The sequence below is a fragment of the Aspergillus pseudodeflectus genome (genome assembly GCF_044049435.1).
Source record: "Aspergillus pseudodeflectus strain CBS 756.74 chromosome Unknown BJX68scaffold_2, whole genome shotgun sequence".
NCBI lineage: Eukaryota > Fungi > Ascomycota > Eurotiomycetes > Eurotiales > Aspergillaceae > Aspergillus > Aspergillus pseudodeflectus.
The window spans coordinates 942352-963007 of NW_027263778.1; the positions used below are offsets into that span (position 1 = coordinate 942352).

General features: G+C 50.8%; 9 protein-coding genes across 9 annotated transcripts; 5 read left to right on the plus strand and 4 right to left on the minus strand.

The window, feature by feature from the left end:
- Positions 1 to 206: 206 nt before the first annotated feature.
- On the minus strand, positions 207 to 3330 carry BJX68DRAFT_83851 (Mcm10/DnaG-type zinc finger protein). The gene is made up of 2 exons (XM_071049856.1): positions 2977 to 3330; positions 207 to 2910 (listed from the first exon to the last, which is right to left on the minus strand). Coding segments are annotated over exons 1-2 (2466 nt in total). The 5' UTR covers positions 2978 to 3330; the 3' UTR covers positions 207 to 445.
- Position 3331: 1 nt separating this feature from the next.
- Positions 3332 to 4988, plus strand: BJX68DRAFT_83826 (uncharacterized protein). Its single transcript, XM_071049855.1, has one exon. It carries the CDS (start codon positions 3508 to 3510, stop codon positions 4780 to 4782), a length of 1275 nt encoding a protein of 424 aa, XP_070905073.1. The 5' UTR covers positions 3332 to 3507; the 3' UTR covers positions 4783 to 4988.
- An 81-nt stretch (positions 4989 to 5069) lies between these two features.
- On the minus strand, positions 5070 to 7024 carry BJX68DRAFT_225050 (galactokinase galE). Its single transcript, XM_071038338.1, has 3 exons — positions 6228 to 7024; positions 5286 to 6167; positions 5070 to 5232 (listed from the first exon to the last, which is right to left on the minus strand). Exons 1-3 carry the CDS (start codon positions 6872 to 6874, stop codon positions 5196 to 5198), a joined length of 1566 nt encoding a protein of 521 aa, XP_070905074.1. The 5' UTR covers positions 6875 to 7024; the 3' UTR covers positions 5070 to 5195.
- A 1969-nt stretch (positions 7025 to 8993) lies between these two features.
- BJX68DRAFT_225053 (uncharacterized protein) lies at positions 8994 to 9332 on the minus strand. Its single transcript, XM_071038339.1, has one exon. It carries the CDS (start codon positions 9267 to 9269, stop codon positions 9045 to 9047), a length of 225 nt encoding a protein of 74 aa, XP_070905075.1. The 5' UTR covers positions 9270 to 9332; the 3' UTR covers positions 8994 to 9044.
- Positions 9333 to 10941: 1609 nt separating this feature from the next.
- On the plus strand, positions 10942 to 12012 carry BJX68DRAFT_83904 (uncharacterized protein). The gene has a single exon (XM_071049857.1). It carries the CDS (start codon positions 11079 to 11081, stop codon positions 11721 to 11723), a length of 645 nt encoding a protein of 214 aa, XP_070905076.1. The 5' UTR covers positions 10942 to 11078; the 3' UTR covers positions 11724 to 12012.
- Positions 12013 to 12089: 77 nt separating this feature from the next.
- BJX68DRAFT_225055 (acetolactate synthase catalytic subunit) lies at positions 12090 to 15114 on the plus strand. Its single transcript, XM_071038340.1, has 5 exons — positions 12090 to 12383; positions 12466 to 12564; positions 12629 to 12696; positions 12775 to 14460; positions 14525 to 15114. The coding sequence occupies exons 1-5, from the start codon at positions 12223 to 12225 to the stop codon at positions 14584 to 14586; spliced, it is 2076 nt and encodes a 691-aa protein (XP_070905077.1). The 5' UTR covers positions 12090 to 12222; the 3' UTR covers positions 14587 to 15114.
- Positions 15115 to 15193: 79 nt separating this feature from the next.
- BJX68DRAFT_225058 (RING finger domain protein) lies at positions 15194 to 17284 on the plus strand. The gene has a single exon (XM_071038341.1). The coding sequence runs from the start codon at positions 15540 to 15542 to the stop codon at positions 17049 to 17051; it is 1512 nt and encodes a 503-aa protein (XP_070905078.1). The 5' UTR covers positions 15194 to 15539; the 3' UTR covers positions 17052 to 17284.
- A 97-nt stretch (positions 17285 to 17381) lies between these two features.
- On the plus strand, positions 17382 to 18233 carry BJX68DRAFT_225060 (mitochondrial 54S ribosomal protein mL40). Its single transcript, XM_071038342.1, has 2 exons — positions 17382 to 17714; positions 17779 to 18233. Exons 1-2 carry the CDS (start codon positions 17432 to 17434, stop codon positions 18120 to 18122), a joined length of 627 nt encoding a protein of 208 aa, XP_070905079.1. The 5' UTR covers positions 17382 to 17431; the 3' UTR covers positions 18123 to 18233.
- Positions 18234 to 18506: 273 nt separating this feature from the next.
- Positions 18507 to 19831, minus strand: rho2 (putative Rho GTPase Rho 2). The gene is made up of 5 exons (XM_071049858.1): positions 19425 to 19831; positions 19271 to 19349; positions 19205 to 19210; positions 18958 to 19149; positions 18507 to 18902 (listed from the first exon to the last, which is right to left on the minus strand). Exons 1-5 carry the CDS (start codon positions 19457 to 19459, stop codon positions 18615 to 18617), a joined length of 600 nt encoding a protein of 199 aa, XP_070905080.1. The 5' UTR covers positions 19460 to 19831; the 3' UTR covers positions 18507 to 18614.
- Positions 19832 to 20656: the final 825 nt, after the last annotated feature.

The window sequence follows — 20656 nt, forward strand, 5'->3', positions numbered from 1 at the left end:
GAGCGGACGCCAGTTTCAATATCAACTTAGTAAACCCCAAGCAATCATGATACTCCAACAAACACCAATGCAAAGTCTCGACTTGAAGGGAAAAAAAAAACCGGCAATAGAAGTAGCCGAGAAGGTCGAGGTTTAGGTCGTTGACATTCGTGACAGCATATTCGAAAATTTCCTCCTCATTTCCCTCCCTTAATCCATGTTACTGAGACTTATATAATGAGTGAGGTAGAGTTTCTCTCCGTCCTCCGTGGATTGCATAAAGAGTGGACGGGAGGTGGTCTTGTTGCATGGAGTGGACCGATGCATTCAACGGCTCTATTTGTTTTTGTATGGAGAAAAGAGGTGTTGCGATAGAAGGGGTATCTCATTGGCGGACTATAGAGACTTTCGTGGGAAACCACGGCCGAGTTGTTTTCGGGGATTCGAATCTATGGATGTTGGTGACTTAGACGATCTCAAGCTCGTCATCGTCGTCGAAGTCGTTACAGGCGTCGGGATTGCCCCCAAGACTATCTCTTCCAGCCTCTTTGATGCCTTTGGACGTGATAAAGCGTGTTTTTTTGACGCCGCTTCCGTGTGGCCTGTCTCCATCATGTGCGCGTTTCTTAGGACTGAGTCTCACGGCTTCTGCTCGCTTGAAGCTCATCGTAAGCGGCTCGTTGATGTCAGACGACGTGGCGAGCTTCGGATCGCTAGAATTTGCCCTCCTATGTTGCGCTCCTGACCGGGCTGGAGCCTTCTTAGCAGTGGGGATGTTTTCGTTGTTTTGAGCCCTAAGATAATCTGCGGCAATTCCCCCGCCGCGCGAGGATGTCAAGATATTGGCGATCTCCCGTTCACGTTGTTGCTCAACGATGCGGCGACGGAATCGTTCTTCTTTGCTCTGTGTACCTCGACCGATCATTCCAGCAGCAATGAACGGATCGTCATCGTCTGCGTCGATCAGGCTGGCTGCGGATTGCCCGGGGTGTAGATGCTGGAAAGAGAGGCCACCGAGGTTCTTGGACTTGGCACTGGGTGCCACATAGTACAGTGATTGGGTTTCACGATCATACTGGCCGCCATCGGCTCTTCGTAATCCCTCTCCCTTTTTGTGGAAGGATCTTTTCTCTCCACCATAAAAGCCGGTACGCGACCCTGAACGACCTCCAGGACCAAACATGCCGGTTCCGTTGTTCACGCCCATGCGACCCGCTTGAGTGCGACGCAATTGAATGTCAACGTGGAAGTCGCAGAACTCGGTCTTACGGCTGTCTACCCATGACTGGCAAGTCTTACCGTCCTTTCTCACAGCTTTGCAGAAGCCGATGTCTCGGGCAGAACCGATTTCAAGAATCTTATCGTCGGAAGAAGAAATCGAGAGACTGAATTGATTCGTATCCAGCTTGTGTTTGGGAGGCGGCAGTATTATAGGGTTCAAAATGGCAACCACAATTCCTTCAGAAAGCCTGTAATACCGGGGGAAAGCAGTGTCGAATAGAAACAGGTCAATAGTCCATTTCAAGTCCGTAAGAGTAATGACCATGTATTGACTCCTATTATTCAGACCGTCATCGAAGGGATCGGCCTCTTTCGTAGTGACATTCTTTGACTCTTTGACTTGCTTGGGATCTGACTTTGAGGCCACAATGCCGAACACAACGTAGTCTCCATCAATGCTGTCTGGGAGTTCAAAGGGCGGGCCTTTGATCATTCGAAGAAGATCTGGTATTCGCAGGGCTTTTTTATCCTCGAGATTTCGACTCAAGAAAGAATGAGGTAAAATACGATTTGAGAGGTGAAGAGAAGAGAAAGGTTCAAACTTCGACGAATCAGGCGCCTTTTCCAATGATCCGTCGCTCTCGGTAGGTTCATCGGTAAAACTGGTTTGTCGAGAGCTTGGGGGCTGGGAAGAGAATGATTCCGTTTCCGACTTCTGACTGCGTCTGTGAAGGAAGGTCTTGGAGTCGCCCCCTTCAGTCCTCCGCATACTTGGAGTCGTTTGGCTTCTCTTCAACGAAGGCTTGAGGTTGTTAGCTGACCTCAAGATGTCGTCCCGACTGAAGCTATCGGCTCGCCCACTCCTGGTCTGCAGCTTGGAAGGAGAGCCGGGTCTCCTCTCTGCGGCCGCTGCCTTGTACGCATCCATCTCAGTCTTGTCGTATTGGAATGCGGAACTTCGGTTTGCGTGTATCCTCTCTACCCGTACCTCTCTCTCCCGCCGGGACTTTTCAACAGCACGACCCTCGGCCATGCGCTCGCTGAAACTTTTGGAGCGCGTCTCATCAAACGACTGTGATTGTGTTGCTAGGTTTCCGAAGTGAGATGCTGTGCCATCCCGGCTTCCGAGTCTACTGGTGGGCCGTGCACTCGGCCCCTTTGAGCTCGGTGGACGTCTCAGTGATACGTCGCTTCCTTTGAGGCCCTTGTCTATACCAAGCCTATACCTCCCAGGAGATGTAGGCTCCATTGGTGGGCCAAGGCGCCGCGTAGGTGACAAAGGAACTTGTATATCATCGGATGTTTCGCCCGAAGCCTGATTGCGTGGAGGATGATCCTGAATACGCGACGAAAAGCTCACCGCTGACGCTGGCCGACACAACGCATTGACGCCCTCATGCCTGTCTGGATTTGGCGTTCCTGCCTTTCCGCGGTTCTTCTGGAGCTGCTTCAGCTTCAGTCGTGCCTCAATAGCAGCGAGCTTCAGTTGCAATGTCTCTTCATCATCGTCCTCCTCGGCATCTCCGCCTTCGTCCAGCCCGTCACATAACAGCTGTGCTGCCTTGGTTCTGAAGTCCGGAGCAGTAGCCGAATGTTTCAAGGGCGATACCAGATTCGCCCGACGTTGCATCTCTTCATATCTTCGCCGGCCGCTGGGTGAGCTGAGCAGGGCTTCCCGCGGAGATTTTGGTGGCCACGAGGTCTCAACCACTATATTGATTGTCTTGGTTAGCCGAGTTAATTGCGCCTTTTGCGCGATTCAAAACACACACTCACTGCTGGTCTTGACAATCCCTTCTCCACAGACATATAAAGGAATGAATGCAAAGCGTCTTCACCACAGGTCGAGTCGCACCACAATTCTCGTCCTCGTATTTATCCGGCTTCTTGACGGCGTCTTCACCATATCCAGGATGTGAGGGTGCGGGGAAAGGACGGTGTGGCACGTCGCGTAAACGAACAGGCAAGGGCGACTTGTTGCCCCTTGTCCCGTAATGGATGGGACTAGCCAATGTATATTACTAGATGCACAAGGTCTTTGTTTTCGTCAGAATTCATCGATGCTCCTGTTGTGTCTGGGAAGTTGGGTTGGTGTATCGATTCGTGGTGACAGATGCTTGGCGGAGATTCTTGCCGCAGACGCGCGTGTCACGATCACGACGAAAATGAAGGGCCGATGCGACGCGTCCAGGGCTATCCGAGTTCCATCCCTTGTTCACCCAACGTCCCTTGTTTTGGACTATACGCCCACGGAAGAACGTAAGATTGAAACTCTTTTAAGTGCTTCAGTCTGTTATATTCCTCAAAATGCGAACGCGATCCGCTCCTCCTCCGGAGCAATCAGTCTCCGGCGAACAACCGCAACCGCAACCTTCCAAAGCCACTGCGAAACCTAGCAAAGCCTTTATTCTGCCCTCTTCTGCCAGTCCAGACGCCAGATTTGTTACCCTACCCAACCCACGAACGGGTGACTTGACTAGATACTTCTTTTGCCCAAAACTAGGGCTCTACGAGTTCACGGTTGTTTCGTCGGCAGCACAATCCCCGCGGAGTATCCTATACACTTCGAGTCAAAGCGACGGCAAGAAGGCACAGGGAACTATCTCCAAAGCAGCTGAACTCGCCATCGCGACCCCGATTGACATCGTCTTCTTCGTGATACCCCTGCTTCGTTCTTCTCCATCTTCAAATAAGGGCAAGAGACTATTCCAGCCATTGGACGACATCATCGATTCTCACGATGATTTACCCAAACATTTACGGTATATCCTGTGCCATGAAGCTTTTAGGGAGACGCTGTTGTGCAGGGTAGATGGCGTATGCGACTCGGTGGAAGCAGGCGATGAAAAGCTGTTTCGGGTTAGCGATGCGAAGCTCTTGCGACAATTGCTTGCGAAGGCAGAGCGGATGATTTCCCAGGGACTTCCTACCAGCTTGGAGGAGCGGTACGTTAAGCAGGCTTTAGCTGCACCCCTGATGTCCGTCACTCGAACAGACATAACCACGAGTGCATCCCTACCATCGCCAGAAGAGGATGAAAATGAGGAGTCAAAAGAAGCCAAGGACACCCAATCTACAACTACCACCATTACCACCGCCAGCTCAACGTCTGTTTCAACACCGGTAAGCGACTCAGCGCCAACGCCAGCTGGGGAAGATCTCCGTGACCAACAGGCCTGCCCTGAATTTATAATCCGCCTTCAGAGACTTTCCACCGCTCTTTCTTTCCTGAAGTCCACATACGTCTCTCCAGAACTCAGTATTAAGCTTGATACCATCTTATCTGGCCCGGAGACCCCGGTTGACTTCAAACCATTATACGACCATCTCAAGCACCTTGCAGAGTTGCGCGCAGAAGCACTCGCCTCCCGATCCTTTGGCGACTTCAGCCGCAAGCGCAACGCAGAGAATGATGATGTTGCTGAGGCACGCGCCGAGAAGAAACGCCGAAAGGAGGAGGAAGAGAAAAAGAAGAAGGCTGGAGAGTCGAGGGGTGTCAGAGAGTTGAAGAAGGTCAACACCACCGGCATGAAGAAAATGAGCGATTTCTTCGGTAAGGCAGCTGCGAAGAAGAGGTCGTAGACCACACTCGTTGGCGCCTTTGGCGAATCTTGAAGTCAAAAAGTTGGACATCGCAATCAGCTTTCCCGGCCCGCAATGATATCTGCGTGATGCCAGGCAAAGCACTCCCGCGAAAGTTCGGCACCGATATCGCACTAAAATGCGGGCTCGCGCCGCCCGAGTTGAGCCAAAGTTTTGACTAGGCTCACTGCGTTGAGGGACTCGGCTAGCTCTGAGGTCCCATATCCGTGCAGGGATATTACGTGTATGACTCGGTCCTTTGAACAAAACTTCGCATGCGACTGCACAAATCAATATCAGTCAAGATGAGGGAGGGGCTGTGTTGTGTTATATCATAACATATCATTCCAGACTACATGACAACGTGGGCAGATGTTTCTAGTTATTAGGTTTCCCGTCGTCTCTGGTCATTTTTAGACCTCAACTTGAGAAATAGCCGCTCCAGTAATCCTGTTCATGTATCAGCCCTGCCCGTCCATGTCAGGTCAGTCACAGCAACTTACAAGAAAGACCCATTCGAAGGCTTGGAAATAACCATCGCTTCAGCCAACTTCTCCTCGCTAATATCGGGGAAATACTTGAGATAGTAGTCCTCTTTCAGAGCCTTCGTCACGGCTCCAACTCTCGACTGCGGGAGCATGTGAACTGTGCACCCTCCCCATCCAGCTCCAGTCAGTCGACTTCCCAGCGTTCCTGCCTTGCGTGCAATGGCGCAGATCTCGTCAACCTGAGGCGCGGAGCACTCGTAAACGTCACGGCAAGAATCTTGGGACTCGTTAAGCAGCTGTCCGAGATAGTGAATGCGCTTATCATCCAGTGTGGATGCTTTCGCAAGGCAGGCCTTGAAGTCTAGCACCCTCCGCGCCTCCTTGGCGCAGTGCAGGGCACGCTGGCGCAGGAAGAAGCGCTCAGCTTGTACAGGGAAAGAGGAGAGGTATGTCGCTTCGAGGTCCGAGACTGAGATACCGAGAAGCTTGGCAATATCTTCCCGCGAGTAGCCATGTTCCTGGGTGAGGGTATCCAGGGTGGCCTGGATGACGGAGTCAATCTGATACTCGAGGGGATCGGCAAGGCGGCCTTCCTTGCGCATGAGTTCGTTATGGAAGGTGCGGAGGCTGTAGCCGAGCGAGCTGTTGTCCTTGGGAAGTTTAAGACCGAATGCTTGGGCTAGGACGACAGAGGCGAGGGTGCATTCAGCAACGCGCAGGTTATAGTGGCGGGGAGCGGTCTCGGCTTTATTAGACGTGACAAAGCTCTGGGCCATCAAGAAGGTAATCTCTTCAGAAGCCTTTGGAATAGGGACATGTTGGACTTCAAAGTTGGGGAAGAATTGCGTGTACAAGAGGTACCCGCGGCGGGAGAAGATGGATGCGGCCTGGTCCATGCTATTGAATGGGATGACTTAGCACAATAAATATCATAGTGAATGGATTGGAGGGGCTTACCCCCCAGAGTATACCCCAACAGCACGCTCAGAAACGACAGCTAGGTCAAGCAAGTCCTGCTTGGAGACGTCGTGGTTGTTGGCCTTCATGACGGCGAGGGCGCTCGAGCATACAAAGGCAGCGCTGCTAGATATACCTCCACCAGGGGGTACGTTACCGTCAACCAGTACCTCCATGCTGGCAGGTGCGAAAGAGCTATTTTTGCGCAAGAACTTCAGGGCGCCCAACAGCCCAGCCTTGAAATAATTCACCCACTCATGCTTCGTAGGATCGATTTCCACGTCCGAGTCTTGGGGCACGGTAAACTCTCGCGTTGGGAACTTCTCCGGCAAGACATTGGAGATTTTCACAGTTGATTCTGAGCCAGTGGAGGGAACGACCTTGACGGCGATGATCACGTCGACACTCACGGCGGTCGGCAGGACGTCGTAAAGGTTGTAGTCGATGTGCTCACCGATGATATTCACGCGACCGGGACTGCGGGCAACAAAATCAGGACGATGGTTGTATACCTTGTGAAACTGAGACACCAAGCCATTGAAGCGCTTCAAGTGCTCAGGAGCGGCAGTTGTGGCAGAGACGTCGTCAGTGGCATAAACCTCAGCGATGGATTCCGTTTGGGGGACAAGCTCCTGCGGGGTTGCCATGGCGGGGTAATCGTGCGTTTACAAGCAGGCTAGCTAGTACAAGAGTAGATGTAATGACAAGTCACCCAGGATGAATTGAGTGCTGTAGATAATACAGAGAAGAAAGGAATGAGAAAGATGAATGGTAATAAGAAGAACCAGCTGTGAGGGGGTTTTTTGTGATTTCATAGAGGGGCATGAGGGTAAATTTACCGCGTTTAATTTGAGAAATTACCCTGACTGCGGGGACTGTTCCTGTTGTCGAACGGAGTATGCTATCGTAGTCCCAGGCTTCCAAAGGTACTACTCCGTACAACGTGCAGGACTCTTGTTGTTCACGGCCCGAGTCCACTAGAATTGCTATTCTCCCAACTCGCTTCGGTCTAATTGACCCCGGAAAGAGGCCTTCAACACCGTCCACGGGCATCTGCACGTGTACTCGGGAGGCTTGTCAGCGGAGAGGGGACCGAGGGGTATTTAGCCGATCGCCAAGCGGATGGCATCGACTCTGGAGTGCCTGCACTGCCTCCTCGAGAAGGTCAGGATAAGTACAAGTCTGACTCTCTTGGCCACACGAATTTCTGCTTCCTATCATTGTTTGTTCTTGAGATCAATCCTCTTAAGAACTCAAGGGTAGTTCCTGAAACACACCCATTACAATGTCATCACTCGCCCAATGTTTCTGAAGCTCCCCATCACATATTTCTCAAATTATGCAGAGTTGAGGTGGCCAGACACAAGGGATGGGATTTTCTTTCTGAACCATATGTGATAGGTTGGCGACTCGCAATTGAGCGATCAGACCACGCGGTTGGTGGATACAACGTATCTGGGGAATTAAGAAGTCCAAGTTCTTACTTAGTCTGCGCTACGATGTAGATGCTGACTCCTCCAGTAGGATCCCAGCCACGTGAAATAACCTAGGTATGGAGTGCTTCAATGTCGGATGTGGTGCTAAGCTGGTGGATGAGTCACGCTCTTAGAAGTCCGAAGTCGGCCTAGGCCGGTGGGACCGATCTCAACCAAAATTACTGTCACTGCTAGGTAGTTAGTACTGAAGACGTATCTACCGTAACATTAATCAGTCCAAATTTCCCCAAGCCTTGTCCCCTCGCGCCCTAACTGGAGATTCTGTTTTGGAGTATTTTACGACGATGCATATCTGGGAAGGCTTCTTGGCTTTTCTGAATAGTTTTGATGATGTGGAGTATATTCGTAGCGAAGAGCTATATACAACATGCAATGTAGTATCTAGTTATCCTCTTTCATCCGAAACCTTGAAACTGCACATACCACCGATCTTTTTACTTCACCCTCTCTCAACCGATTCCGCTACATCGTGTCCTTCGCTAGTCCCTTTGCTCATCGATGTCCATACCCTCCGAGCCGGCTGACAGGTCAAATTCCTCAGAGACGTAGTCTCTTAGATACGGCAACATGTCTGCGGTGATGTGTTTCCAGGCGTCATTAGGGTGTTGGACGACCAAATCAAATACTTTCTCCAAGGTCTTCTCTCTCTCTCTGCATGCCACTTGGCCTTCTCAGCTTCCTCGATGTAGTCGGAATCTTCCTTGAGACCGCAATCTCCTAGGAGCATTTGCGACAGCTTATACATTAAAGCGTCGCCGGACAGAGCAGGCACTTGGAGATACGGGGCTACGTGGTCGGGAGTCCGGGACAGTGTCCCGTCCTTGTTCTTCTTAGCAAGCTTGTTATCATCTCGTACTGCCAAAATGGCTCTTCAACATCAAACGTCGGTGAGTGCCTCTGCAAGTGTCGTCTGGTCAACGGGAGTAACTCTGTGTTCTTCCAGCCCCCCTTTCTCGGCTCAGCAGCGCCGGCCTCGAGGACATCCGTCCCATGCTGCAGACCGGTACCCGCCGCAATGCTGTGCTCTTCCTGATTGTCCCTCGGCAACCCGTCCTGAGTTTCTAGATCTTCCTCTGCGATTTGGGTCTCATTGTTAGTTTCCTTAGGCCTAGAAGAAATCTCCTGGGTGATTTGCTAGCCCACTGTTTGAACCCTGGCCTCGACTCGGTCCCACTCCGATGGGCGTGAGGGCAAGGAATGCCCGTCCATGCTTTGGTAGTCGTGAGGGGGCACAGTCGGCTTTTACAAGCTCCAGTATTTTCTATATAATGTGCTCTATCTCCTCTTGATTTACTGCCTGTATATAGAACAGGCCCTTACTTCAACCGTAATTGGTCTGTAGTACCTGGGCCATGCATTGAGCCGTATGATCGTCCATTGTCCATGTCGAGGTATCCGGGAATGGTGTAAGATAGCGGCCATCGCCGCTATTGCGGGCCTGTTCGATCAATTCAACGATGGTCGCTAGACTTCCTGCTTGCTTATTCGGACTTGATAATGGAATGGTCCCTTCGAGCAGATAGCGCAAAAAGAAGGGCTTGAACATCCTTGTCTTGATCCAGTCCTTCAGGGATGTAACGTCCAGAATTGTTGGCAAGGCATTTACCACATCTTGCCAAGAATTTCTTCCCGATGAGTTGAACCGAGTAAGTCTGACTAGTCAAGGCGTCGCCTTTGCCGAGAAAATCGTCCTCGGTGTATCGGCTGAGTACACTATCAATGTCATGATGAAGCTGAGCGCATCTTCATTAATTTGCTGCGGAGTGGCTGAATCCATGCTGGCAGGCTTCTGGATTGGCGTCAAAAGATGAATTGAAGTAAGGGATAGTTCGTAAGATTTAATAGGAAAGATGAGGAGTCGAGAGGGCAGAAGTAAAAGAGCGAAGTTAGAGGAGGTGAGATTAAGCTAAGAAGGAGGGGGTTCCCCAAAAGACTTCTGGCGGTAAGGGAAAGAAAAACAAGAAGTCGTTTGCCTGGGGAGAGGAGATCAGTAATAACGATAAGAGATATCTAGGAACGGTCAAGTCCAGGTTGGATCCTAGAGATGTAGTAGCAAAGTAGGCCTGAAGCCTACTTTAATATACACCGATGTATAAGTTCCTAAATCTATCTTTCATGTCTATAGATCCTCTTTAACTCTACCGACAGCTGGCGACCAATGGTGGTGCATTTTCCCCCAAGATTTTCAAAAGCGAGACGAGACTAGGTACCCGAGCCAGCGAACTATGGAGGCAACCCGCAGCCACAAAACAATTTTAGCCAGGATTCTGCCGGCAGATTTAAATAAGGAAGTAGCTAGGTACTAGTTAAGTTTTCTTATATTTTCCTACCCATACTAATATTATTCTTTATTTTAATAATATTATCACTTTTAATGCTAATGTCGATGCTAATGTCGATGCTAATGTCGATGCCAATGTCGATGCCGATGCTAATATTGAGCGTCGATGGGATCAGAGCCTTAATCATTAGGCCACCAGGGCACGTGATATATCTACCATCTCGATTTAAGCCAAAGCAGGCTTAGCGGCCTACCACCATACACAAGGCAGACGGTCAAGCTGAGCGGTCAGCTTCAAATTGTTTTTGCGGAGTGGCCACTGAAGGTTGCCATACCCACAGCCCTTTTTGAGTCCGACAATCCGAGAGAACCTTCTTTTAGCAAGCCCACTTTCCAGCACCCAAGATTGTCATTCTTTTTTTTTTTTAGAGCACATCCTTTCCAAATACAACTCGACGGATTAGTCGCGATGGCATCAGATTATCACTCTACGGGCGGCGCATCGAGGGCAGATGCGACGGCCTTCTCTGGCGATATCAGAGTCTCGGGTGTTGGTGTATACAGTGAACTTTGCTTCTATCACGTTGACCTCGACAGTGAACCTGGCCCAGTGAAGACTCGACGAAATTCAAACAAGCATAGTCCTACTGGAAGGTTTTATGCTAAAGAGAACCTCACCCCGAACATGAGGATGCGCCCGGGGCTCTTGGACGCTCCTTCTATTTTCGGGAGTCCACATGCCTTCCGATTAGAACCTCCGTTTAGAGTCTCGTCTTTCAGTCGACGAGCTTGGACGTGATTAGCTGCCCCGAGTTCTCAGGGATGATTCTGTTAGCAAATAACCGGCTCATCTTGGGTTCATAGGCTGCAAAATCTCGCTCTTTCTTGCGGATCTACGGACGAGGAGACTCCCGCGAGATACGTACCTCTTTGGCGAGATGCTGGGGAAGCCTCCCTGGAGACTTGCTTGCTAACCAGCCACATAAGAACTCCACCAGCACACTTTTAGGAGGAACACACACGCGCGCTCAACCGCGACGCGGCCAACTGGGCTGCGGCCAACTGTGACTTCCCATGTACCACCAGGGTTTCTACAAGTATACCCTCTACCTCTCCCGTCCACTCGTCCAAACTCGATATCTTCCACTGTGGCCAGGGATCATAGTCAGGCTACAAGCTGAGCCTTTACATACCGCCCCTGCCCTTCCAACAGTCCCCCGCCCAAGACCAGGCTCCTCGCAAGGAGAATTTGTACCGATCGCCCGTGCTCTTCCACAGTCCTCGCACTCTGGTGAAATACTGGCACCACCTAGCAGGGACTCGGATGCCATCACAGAGCGTAAGGAACCAGAACAAGCATCGAGCCCCGGAACAATTGATCAAAGACACCGCTGCAATTTCCCTGGAGAGTGCAGTATGATTTTTGACGCGGAACACCTGCGCACCATGCGCTCTTTGGCGGCTCATCTAGAGTGGGTACTCGGTCTGCTACCCCAGTCATCCTCGACGGCGGTTTCCAGCAAGCTTCTTCTGCAAGTGACCGTCCGCTACCCCAGAACCACCAGCAACAACCGAGGCAACACCAGCTGCCACGGCAGCCTCTCCACTCCTCACCACCTGCACCTATTGGTACTGAACGTTCTTGGCCTGCTCCTGCCCAGCCTCAGGCTAGACCTAGTTGTGACGGATGTTTACGCAGAAAGACGCGGTGTGCTATAAACATAATCACCAACAAGTGTTACTCTTGTGAATTTTATCGCCAGGAATGCACCTTCAGCAGAGCAGCCATGACTACTGCCCCTTACACAACAATGATGACCACCGGCTAGCTGCCCTAGCACAGCTGATATTTTATTAAAAAAGGATGGTGAATCCTGAAACTGTTTTTATGTTTGCAGTGCCAGACGAAGCTGGCCCATTTACGACCTGTTTTATTCTGAGGTGGTTTTTTAACTTCTACTTAACTAGGTAGCTAGTATAACATACTAGTAATTTTCTAATTACCAAGCTAACCAAATTCCAAGCTTACCTAAGTAAACTTAATTGGTTCCCGCATCGCCACTGCTCCGACCATCGGCCGTTTGCCAGTTCGAATTCCTCTAGGTTCCGCCGGCTTAAGGACTTTCTTGTTATTCACCTCCTCCGAACGACCTCAATTTTCTCTGAGCTTCACATTTTTTCCCTCCCCTTGTTTGGCCTGGCAGTCATCACAGCAACGATGATGCCTCTAAGACCATCAAAAAGTGCCCTGCGCGCTCTGCACTACCAGAGGTATATGGCCTCTGGAAGAAGGTCCTTCACTTCTTCTGTTGCGGTCTCGACGCCCCACCGCTTTTCGTCTCAAAAGCGCGATCAGAGCACAGCAACAGCCACCGCTACGTGAGTACGCGTCATTTCATACAAGCATTTGAGTTATCTCGAGCTCAATGTGGTCTTGCTAACCATTTATCGTGACTCCTAGTACTTCAAGACCCAGACCCAGTCCTGCTTTCAACTCAGAACCCTCCCGCAATGAGGTATCGCCTCTTCAAAACCGACAACTCCCCGAGCTGGACGACTCGTATGGCACCATCAATACCATGTTAGTGCTGGCTGATTCGTACTAATCCCTTTACTATGAGTAGGTTTGTCGGACTCAGTGGTGGAGAGATTTTCCACGAAATGATGCTACGCCTGGGTGTGAAGCATGTCTGTGAGTCATGAATCAACCCCCTTTCCCTTGTGGCTTTGGCCGGCAGAAAACCTTTTGTTAACAGTCCCTCTTCGGCAGTTGGTTACCCTGGTGGTGCCATCCTCCCTGTCTTTGATGCGATCTACAACTCGAAGCACTTTGATTTCATCCTGCCTCGACACGAACAAGGTGCCGGCCATATGGCGGAGGGTTATGCCCGCGCTTCAGGACTTCCTGGTGTCGTCCTCGTCACATCTGGCCCCGGTGCTACCAATGTCATTACCCCAATGCAGGATGCTCTTTCCGACGGTACGCCGATGGTCGTCTTCTGTGGCCAGGTCGTGACCACTTCTATTGGTACCGATTCTTTCCAGGAAGCCGACGTGGTTGGTATCTCCAGAGCCTGCACCAAGTGGAATGTCATGGTCAAGTCTGTTGCCGAACTACCCCGTCGTATTCAGGAAGCTTTCGAAATCGCAACCAGCGGCCGTCCTGGACCCGTCCTTGTCGACCTTCCCAAAGACATCACGGCCGGTATCCTCCGTAAACCCATCCCAATGCACAGCACCCTTCCCTCCCGCCCAAGTGCCGCAACCTTGGCGGCCAAGGAATTGGGTGAGCGCCAGCTTCAGAGCACCATCAACCGTGTGGCTCGCCTCGTCAATGTCGCCAAGAAGCCTGTTCTTTACGTCGGTCAGGGCATCCTCGCTCAGCCAGAGGGTCCGAAGCTTCTGAAAGAACTTGCCGATAAGGCTAGTATTCCAGTCACCACTACCCTGCAGGGTCTGGGTGGATTCGACGAGTTAGACCCCAAGGCCTTGCACATGCTGGGTATGCACGGATCTGCCTATGCCAACCTAGCAATGCAGGAAGCGGATCTGATTATTGCTATTGGTGCTCGTTTCGATGATCGTGTGACTGGCAGCATCGCCAAGTTCGCCCCTCAGGCTAAGCTGGCTGCTTCAGAAAACCGTGGTGGTATCGTTCACTTTGAAATCATGCCCAAGAACATCAACAAGGTTGTGCAGGCGAACGAGGCCGTTGAAGGTGACTGCGCCGAAAATATTCGCCACCTCCTGCCTCTCGTTGAACCCGTTCCAGAGCGACCCGAGTGGTTTGCCCAGATCAATGACTGGAAATCACGATTCCCTCTTTCTCTTTACGAGCAGCAGACGCCAGAGGGCCCAATTAAGCCCCAGGCTTTGATTGAGAAGCTGAGTGATCTCACCGCTCACATGAAGGACCGCACTATCATTACTACTGGCGTGGGGCAACATCAGATGTGGGCTGCCCAGCACTTCCGTTGGCGCCGGCCACGCTCTATGATCACCTCTGGTGGTCTGGGCACTATGGGTTACGGTCTTCCAGCTGCTATTGGTGCCAAGGTCGCCCGTCCTGACTGCCTGGTCATTGACATTGATGGTGATGCCTCCTTTAACATGACTCTTACCGAACTTACAACTGCCGCTCAGTTCAACATTGGTATCAAGGTCCTCCTTCTCAACAACGAAGAGCAAGGTATGGTGACTCAGTGGCAAAACCTCTTTTACGAGGACCGCTTTTCGCATACTCACCAGAAGAACCCCGATTTTGTTCGTCTGGCGGAGGCCATGGGCGTTGCTGCCGACAGGTGTACATCTCCTTCAGATGTGGAAGCCAAGTTGAAGTGGTTGATTGAGAGCGACGGCCCTGCTTTGCTTGAGGTCTTCACCGATCGCAAGGTGCCTGTGCTACCCATGGTTCCCGGTGGTAGTGGTCTGCATGAGTTCCTCGTTTTTGACCAAGGTATGTCGATTTACTTAAGGATCCTGCAGTTTTGGTGCTGATGCTAACCCTTTCATTACAACAGCCAAGGACATTGAAAGAAAAGCTTTGATGAAGAAGAGGAACCCCGACAATACCAACTGCTGAATTGCAGCTCATCCCACCAAACGCCATGACGATTTTTCTTCCCCCCCTCCCCCCCAAAAAAGGCCATCGATTCTTCTTGTTGATATCCACGGCGTTCTGGCAGGCTCTCAGACGCTAGCGGGGCCTAGCGATGTGGTCGAAAACCGCACCAGTCAAAGGTGGCTACAGTAGCAGTAGCAACCGTGAGAGACCGATTTAGGTTAAATACGGTATTTTGCCTGATCCGGTCAATTGGACCTCCCGCAGAGCATTTATTGTTCCCTTTCATTCCTGAAATTCCTCATTTGCATGTTAGTTGCGCTCTGGCCGCCGAAAAGTTAGCCTCGGTTCTGCCCTGTATATAATGTGTTGGTTGTTTGTGATGTTGTAGTACGATGTATCTGCTGCAACAATTTGCATTTTGGAAATGAAAGGACATTTAATAATAGCTTGGCACAAAACCTTTGATTGGAGCGAGACATTAGCAGCTAGATAAGTGTTCAAACTTCACCAAACTTGGAATGCGCGGCGGACCCCAGATTTCAGCCAGCATCTTGACTGAAAAGGCGCCAATCGCCCCGCAGCCCACGTGATTGCGGAACGTAGAGTGTTGGCAGTGGATGGTGGATGGAACTTGGAAGCCGTTGTTCGCACCTAATGATGATCCATTATTGAGGCTTGACTCATTTTCATGATTAACCCAATGCCCATTGACAGGCAGTAATAACAAGGGTTTGATTGTTCAACTTGGTCAGTCGTTGATGAACTACTGCCGAACCGAACGTTTTCCTCCCCTCTTCACCTGCTTGCCTCTTGCGACCGGCCTCCTTCCGTCATTACTTTTCCCTCGGCCGCGGATACATGAGGCGGCCGATCGTCTACCATTCTCAGAACAGGATGGTGCTCCAGCTTTTCTACCTCTAATCAGTACTGCATATCATTGAAACTCATCGGATACTTCCCTCGAATCAGTCATGGCCTCACTCCCAAGCTTCTCACCGTCTACCAGAGCGCGGTCCTCTGATACCTTGTCGCCCGCTGCATCAACATCGCAGCCTAACCAACTCCATGATAGCCATAACCCGACAAACGAGTCCTCCAAAGAGGATGATGAAACTGTGGTTTTGAACAAACCTGCAGGGGAAGAAGGTGGCAAGCCCGACAGCAGATCGATAGTTCAGAGCGTGGATACTATCAGCTCTCCGTCAAACAATAATGACATCGCAGAGGAGCCGCGAAAATGCTGGATTTGCTACACCGATGAGACTGAGGACACACCACTTAATTCCGAATGGCGATCACCCTGTCCTTGCGCCTTGACGGCCCACGAGGCTTGCCTTCTCGATTGGCTTGCCGATCTCGAGAACCCGCGAGCGCGGAAACGCAATGGCCCCAACGCGAAGATGGTATGCCCGCAGTGCAAGACCGAGATTATTGTGACTCGACCGCGGAGCTATATTGTAGATGTTGTGAGGTTGGTTGAACGGGTAGCTGGCAGACTAGTGCTACCTGGAATGGTGTTTACGCTCGCGGGCACTGTCTGGGCCGGGTGCTGTGCTCATGGAGTGTATTCAATGTACTTTGTCTTTGGAACAGACGAGGCCAAGCATATATTGGAAGAAGCTGCAGACGGTACATGGAACTCGGGTCTCAATCTGGGGTTGCCTCTTATTCCGCTGGTTTTGATATTCTCGCGCACACGTTACGCAGAAGGCCTCCTCCCTGCGATTCCTGTCCTGTTTTTCGCAACTCATAATCCTGGGCATGAGCCGGATATCGATCTTTGGCCTCCGAGCGCTGCTGTGACATTTGCAGCTTTGCCATACATTAAGAGTTTCTACAGCGCTGTTTACGACCGACTTTTTGGCAAGCTGGAGCGGAGATGGATCGCCGAGGTACAACCGCGCCAGGCAGATATCAATGAATTCGATGACAATGCGCCGCCGGAGCATCCGGGGCCAGTTCCAGTCCCGGCGGACAATGGACAAATCCTTATGGAGTTCGATCTGGAATTCCAAGTTGGTATGAATAATGATGAGGTGGAACCACAACAGATTCTGGGATTGGGCGAAGGAAATGGACAGCAACAACAACAACAACAGGAGGAAGGACAGCAAGAGCAAAACCAAGGGGCCGGTATTAACGGCCAAGCTTTGGGACTTGGGCAACGAGACGTGAATCTCGTCCATGAAACAAGCAGTCTTGCGGACATTGTTTTGGGAGCTCTTGCCTTTCCTGCTATTTCTGCGACCATGGGCGGGCTTCTCAAGTGCGTGTTACCAAAGTCGTGGACGACAGTATCCGTACTTGAACGTGGGAGGCCCAGTCTGCTTCAGACAAGATGGGGTCGGAGTGTGATTGGAGGCTGCGTTTTTGTGCTTTTCAAAGATGCTTTGGTGTTGTATTGCCGCTGGAAGTTGGCGCAGACTCATCGGCGACGCAAGGTGCTCAATTATGACCGGGCGAAAAAACAAGTGGCTAGATAACTTTCTTATTATCAGCACTAGGCTCTGATTGTCTTTATGAGACTTTGTGATGATGCATTTTGGGCGCTTCGGCGATTCTAACAAGATAACAGACATAACGGTATGGAATAGGTGGATGTGATCAAGGAGCCAGCCTTGCCTGGAGAGCACCTGATTTGTATTTAAACCGCGTGTGTACAATTAAAGGGATTTGAAGCTTTGCATTCTGAAGTGAGCGAGCCAAGATCATGCCCCCTCTTGCATTTAATGGATTCGGCTGCGAATGAAATATGCCAATGATAGTCCTACATAGTACTAGTGAGATATCGCGCTTATATTAGCGCGCGCCTACCGGGCACTCACCCCGAAAAAGTCTCCCGAAACTCGATTCATTTCAAGGCATGAGGATCTCCCTCACCACCTCCACGAACCACCAGGTCAATTGGCGGCCAAAATCGCGTTACACAATGCGCTCCCTCACATTATCGCCCGTGCTGGCCTCTTTGGCAAATGTTTTCAAAATCCCCGTTTCGCAGACCATCCTCCGCCCAGCGGTCCCCCTCAACAATCAGACCACGATCTCGAAGCCATTGACACCAGGAAGACAAGAAAGCAAAGCGACGTTTTCAACATCATCGCCTCTGCTCAAGCAGAAGGGTCGCACATATGTTGACAAGAGGATTAGTGCGTCTCTACCTCTTCCTCCGTCAGCCTCCGCCAGTCAAACCCGTATTAACAAATATTTTAGCTTTAATCCGCTATTTCCTCCACCACCCTCTGACCCCGCGCCCCCTCCGCTTCAGTCGAGGCCGTTATCTCCGTCACTGGACAATTCACCGCGCCTGGCAACTCTACCAGGCCAACCGCCGCCGCGCCAAGCAACTCGAACTCCAGCGACAATGGCAGGCTATGAACGCTGCCTGTGAGGAGCTGCGGACGGGAGCTGGGGATGGTGGAAAATTATTCAGGAAGAGTATGATCAAGACGAGGGTGTTTAGGGATATGTTTCCGATTGAGTATGGGCGGTTGCAGACTGAAGGGCCAGGAGAGGGATGGAATCATGACTGGAAGCGACCGCAGCCGAAGAGGTAATTCAAGTTTGGGGTAGATAGGGTTGAATTGTATTGATGGTCGGTTTGAATTGTGGATATGTCTATGTATACTAGGATTGTTTCTGAACGGATTTGATAAAGCTATGCAAGAATTGAAGTTACAAACAAACGACCACTGAAGGAGGGAACTCGGAGTGCCCGTGCAAAGCCACCAAAAAGGAAGGGTTAAGGTTCGATATGGGTATCCGGGAAAGACATCGTTGCCACGCAAGAAAAGGAGCGCCGGTGGCAGGCAAAATTGGCAACATAATAACATCACGAGACGGCAAATAGAACGCAAACGACAAAGGCCCACCAAACGCCAGAAATGCAAGCTATATCAAACCAACCAGTATTTATCCACGAGTCCTCCATTTTCAAGTCCAATCTACTACCGCTCGATGACAAGGCGTTCAAGGCCGACAAACTTCAAGAGAAACAATGACAAACGTCGTGGGTGTATCGCGTCACAATTGTTTAGATCAACTTTTCGTCATAGCACAATGCAACATGACGATTTCCGCTTGTCGAAGGTAAGAAGCGCAGCGCGGGTCGCGGCCTCGAAGACGTCGTCCACGCCTTCTCCGGTCAGAGATGAGCACTCTAGGTATTTGCGAGCCTTTATCTGTGTTGCAGTCTCATTTCCTTCTCTAGGAGTTACAAATCGGAGAGACTTCTTTCGCATTTCTTCGATCGCACCGGGGTTCTCGCGAAGATCTTTCTTCAGGCCGACAAGTATGATGGGTACGCCGGGGCATCGCTCATTCGCTTCCTCGATCCACTACAGCGCGGATATGTAAGTATTATCGAAAAATACCATAGTCGAGGAGACGAACCTTGATCTTGACGTTCTCTAGCGAATCCGGGGTGTCCACGGCAAATCCAATCAGGATAACGTGTGCTTTTGAGTAGGCGAGTGGGCGCAGTCGCTCGTAGTCTTCTTGACCGGCTGTATCCCACAGCGCTAATTGAACCGACCGGCCATCAACTCTGCAATCTGTCACGTAGCTCTCGAAGACTGTTGGGACCTGTCGCACGGGTTAGTTGCTGGTAGACGGAGAAATGGAGATTGCATGAACGGACATAGTGCTATAAATGATAAAGGTAAGTAGACGGTCATCAAAGTTGGACCAGTTTTTATTCACTCACTGTAGGAAAGTATCCTAGAGTAAAGACACTCAAGAGACTCGTTTTCCCGCAAGCGCCATCACCGATGATTACCAACTTTCTACATTGATACGGAACAGGTCAGCAAGAATAAAGGGCATGCAAACCAAATGACTCTAGACAAGTCGGGGACTACCTTCGCATCACATTGTCATTCTGCTGTTGGGCCATTTTGCACGGGGCGACAAGGTTGGATAGATAACAGGCAGAAACCAAAACGGGCAGACGCCCTCAGATGCGCAGCACTCGGATATCTGAAACAGAGCTCGGAGGGGGGATGAGGGCTGAGTCCAGAAGAGTTTTTTCCAGGGGCGGTCTTGTCGGGCTGGATGGAAGATGGGAAAAAAAAAGCGAGCTGAGAAGTTGAAGAGGGTTAAGTCCCCTCCCCTTAGCAGCTGGAACTAACCGCCGGACTGAAGATTGATTGATTGATTGATTGATTGCTCTGCTTTGCTTTCTTTTGGGGCGTTCTGGAAGGCGGTCGACGAGGCCAGACGTTACAGTACGGAGCCACGGAAGGGCTGGACGAAGAGGACGAGGATTAACTTTTATAGACTGTGTAGTTCAGCCTGTACTATTATTAAAAATGCGATTCGTGTTGTCGAACCACTTTCAGCGCTCAAGTTAGAGAATTGTCTCAGTCACGGAGGAGATGCTTCTATTTATGAGGCAAGACGGCGGATGAATTCTGCTTCGGAGAACCCGAGAGGAAAAGCAATAATCACGGCAGCTGTCGTGGATAGACTTGAATGGCATAGCTGTCTGGCGTGTTGCTGATCGTCTTACAGCGCTGGTTGCCTGACTCATCTGTTCAAGACATTCTAACTACAAGTAACTACGGAGTAGTACCTACTAGTATGAACTTAACACAGGCGTACTCTGGCCCGGCTGGTACTAGTAATCGATTTATTGTTTCTATACAGCCCTCCTTGCGCGATACAGACCGCAGAAGAAACAGAAGAATGATACGTAATCCAGCAGAAGGAAAGAAGAGTACCTTGATGTAAAGACGAGCTCGCTTATAGCGGCTATCCAGGCTATCCCTTTGCGGCCAGCGGCAGGGCAACCATCCAGAGCCAGCCAGAGCCCAACTTCTGGCGTCAAGATCCAGCCTTCCATAGGTATCAATCTCATCGCCTCGATCGCTGCTCTGCAGAGGTTCAATTAATACCCTTCCTTCTCGCGTCCCCCCATTAGCCAGTTCGGTCGAGCCGCCCGGCCAATTCACACCCCTCTCTCTCCGCCCTCATTTCACCCCATTTGTCCAACACCCATTGTACCTTGGCTCCCCACCAGCCACTGAAAGCCGCTTGCCTTTTCTTTCAGTCGCGAGTTCAAGGACGTCGGCTTCGTCCTTTACTAGCACAT

What these genes read in the sequence shown, in the direction of transcription:
- BJX68DRAFT_83826 (XM_071049855.1), top strand. Translation starts at nt 3,508, where the DNA reads ATGCGAACGCGATCCGCTCCTCCTCCGGAGCAATCAGTCTCCGGCGAA.
- BJX68DRAFT_225050 (XM_071038338.1), bottom strand. Translation starts at nt 6,874, where the DNA reads ATGGCAACCCCGCAGGAGCTTGTCCCCCAAACGGAATCCATCGCTGAG. An exon ending in GTTGGGGTATACTCTGGGGG is followed by an intron (nt 6,168 to 6,227) that starts GTAAGCCCCTCC and finishes CCCATTCAATAG; the next exon opens with CATGGACCAGGCCGCATCCA. An exon ending in CCTTCGAATGGGTCTTTCTT is followed by an intron (nt 5,233 to 5,285) that starts GTAAGTTGCTGT and finishes ATACATGAACAG; the next exon opens with GATTACTGGAGCGGCTATTT.
- BJX68DRAFT_225053 (XM_071038339.1), bottom strand. Translation starts at nt 9,269, where the DNA reads ATGTTCAAGCCCTTCTTTTTGCGCTATCTGCTCGAAGGGACCATTCCA.
- BJX68DRAFT_83904 (XM_071049857.1), top strand. Translation starts at nt 11,079, where the DNA reads ATGTACCACCAGGGTTTCTACAAGTATACCCTCTACCTCTCCCGTCCA.
- BJX68DRAFT_225055 (XM_071038340.1), top strand. Translation starts at nt 12,223, where the DNA reads ATGATGCCTCTAAGACCATCAAAAAGTGCCCTGCGCGCTCTGCACTAC. An exon ending in ACAGCAACAGCCACCGCTAC is followed by an intron (nt 12,384 to 12,465) that starts GTGAGTACGCGT and finishes CGTGACTCCTAG; the next exon opens with TACTTCAAGACCCAGACCCA. An exon ending in GTTCCTCGTTTTTGACCAAG is followed by an intron (nt 14,461 to 14,524) that starts GTATGTCGATTT and finishes TCATTACAACAG; the next exon opens with CCAAGGACATTGAAAGAAAA.
- BJX68DRAFT_225058 (XM_071038341.1), top strand. Translation starts at nt 15,540, where the DNA reads ATGGCCTCACTCCCAAGCTTCTCACCGTCTACCAGAGCGCGGTCCTCT.
- BJX68DRAFT_225060 (XM_071038342.1), top strand. Translation starts at nt 17,432, where the DNA reads ATGAGGATCTCCCTCACCACCTCCACGAACCACCAGGTCAATTGGCGG. An exon ending in ATATGTTGACAAGAGGATTA is followed by an intron (nt 17,715 to 17,778) that starts GTGCGTCTCTAC and finishes CAAATATTTTAG; the next exon opens with CTTTAATCCGCTATTTCCTC.
- rho2 (XM_071049858.1), bottom strand. Translation starts at nt 19,459, where the DNA reads ATGGCCCAACAGCAGAATGACAATGTGATGCGAAG. An exon ending in AATGACAATGTGATGCGAAG is followed by an intron (nt 19,350 to 19,424) that starts GTAGTCCCCGAC and finishes GTATCAATGTAG; the next exon opens with AAAGTTGGTAATCATCGGTG. An exon ending in TAGAGAACGTCAAGATCAAG is followed by an intron (nt 18,903 to 18,957) that starts GTTCGTCTCCTC and finishes TCCGCGCTGTAG; the next exon opens with TGGATCGAGGAAGCGAATGA.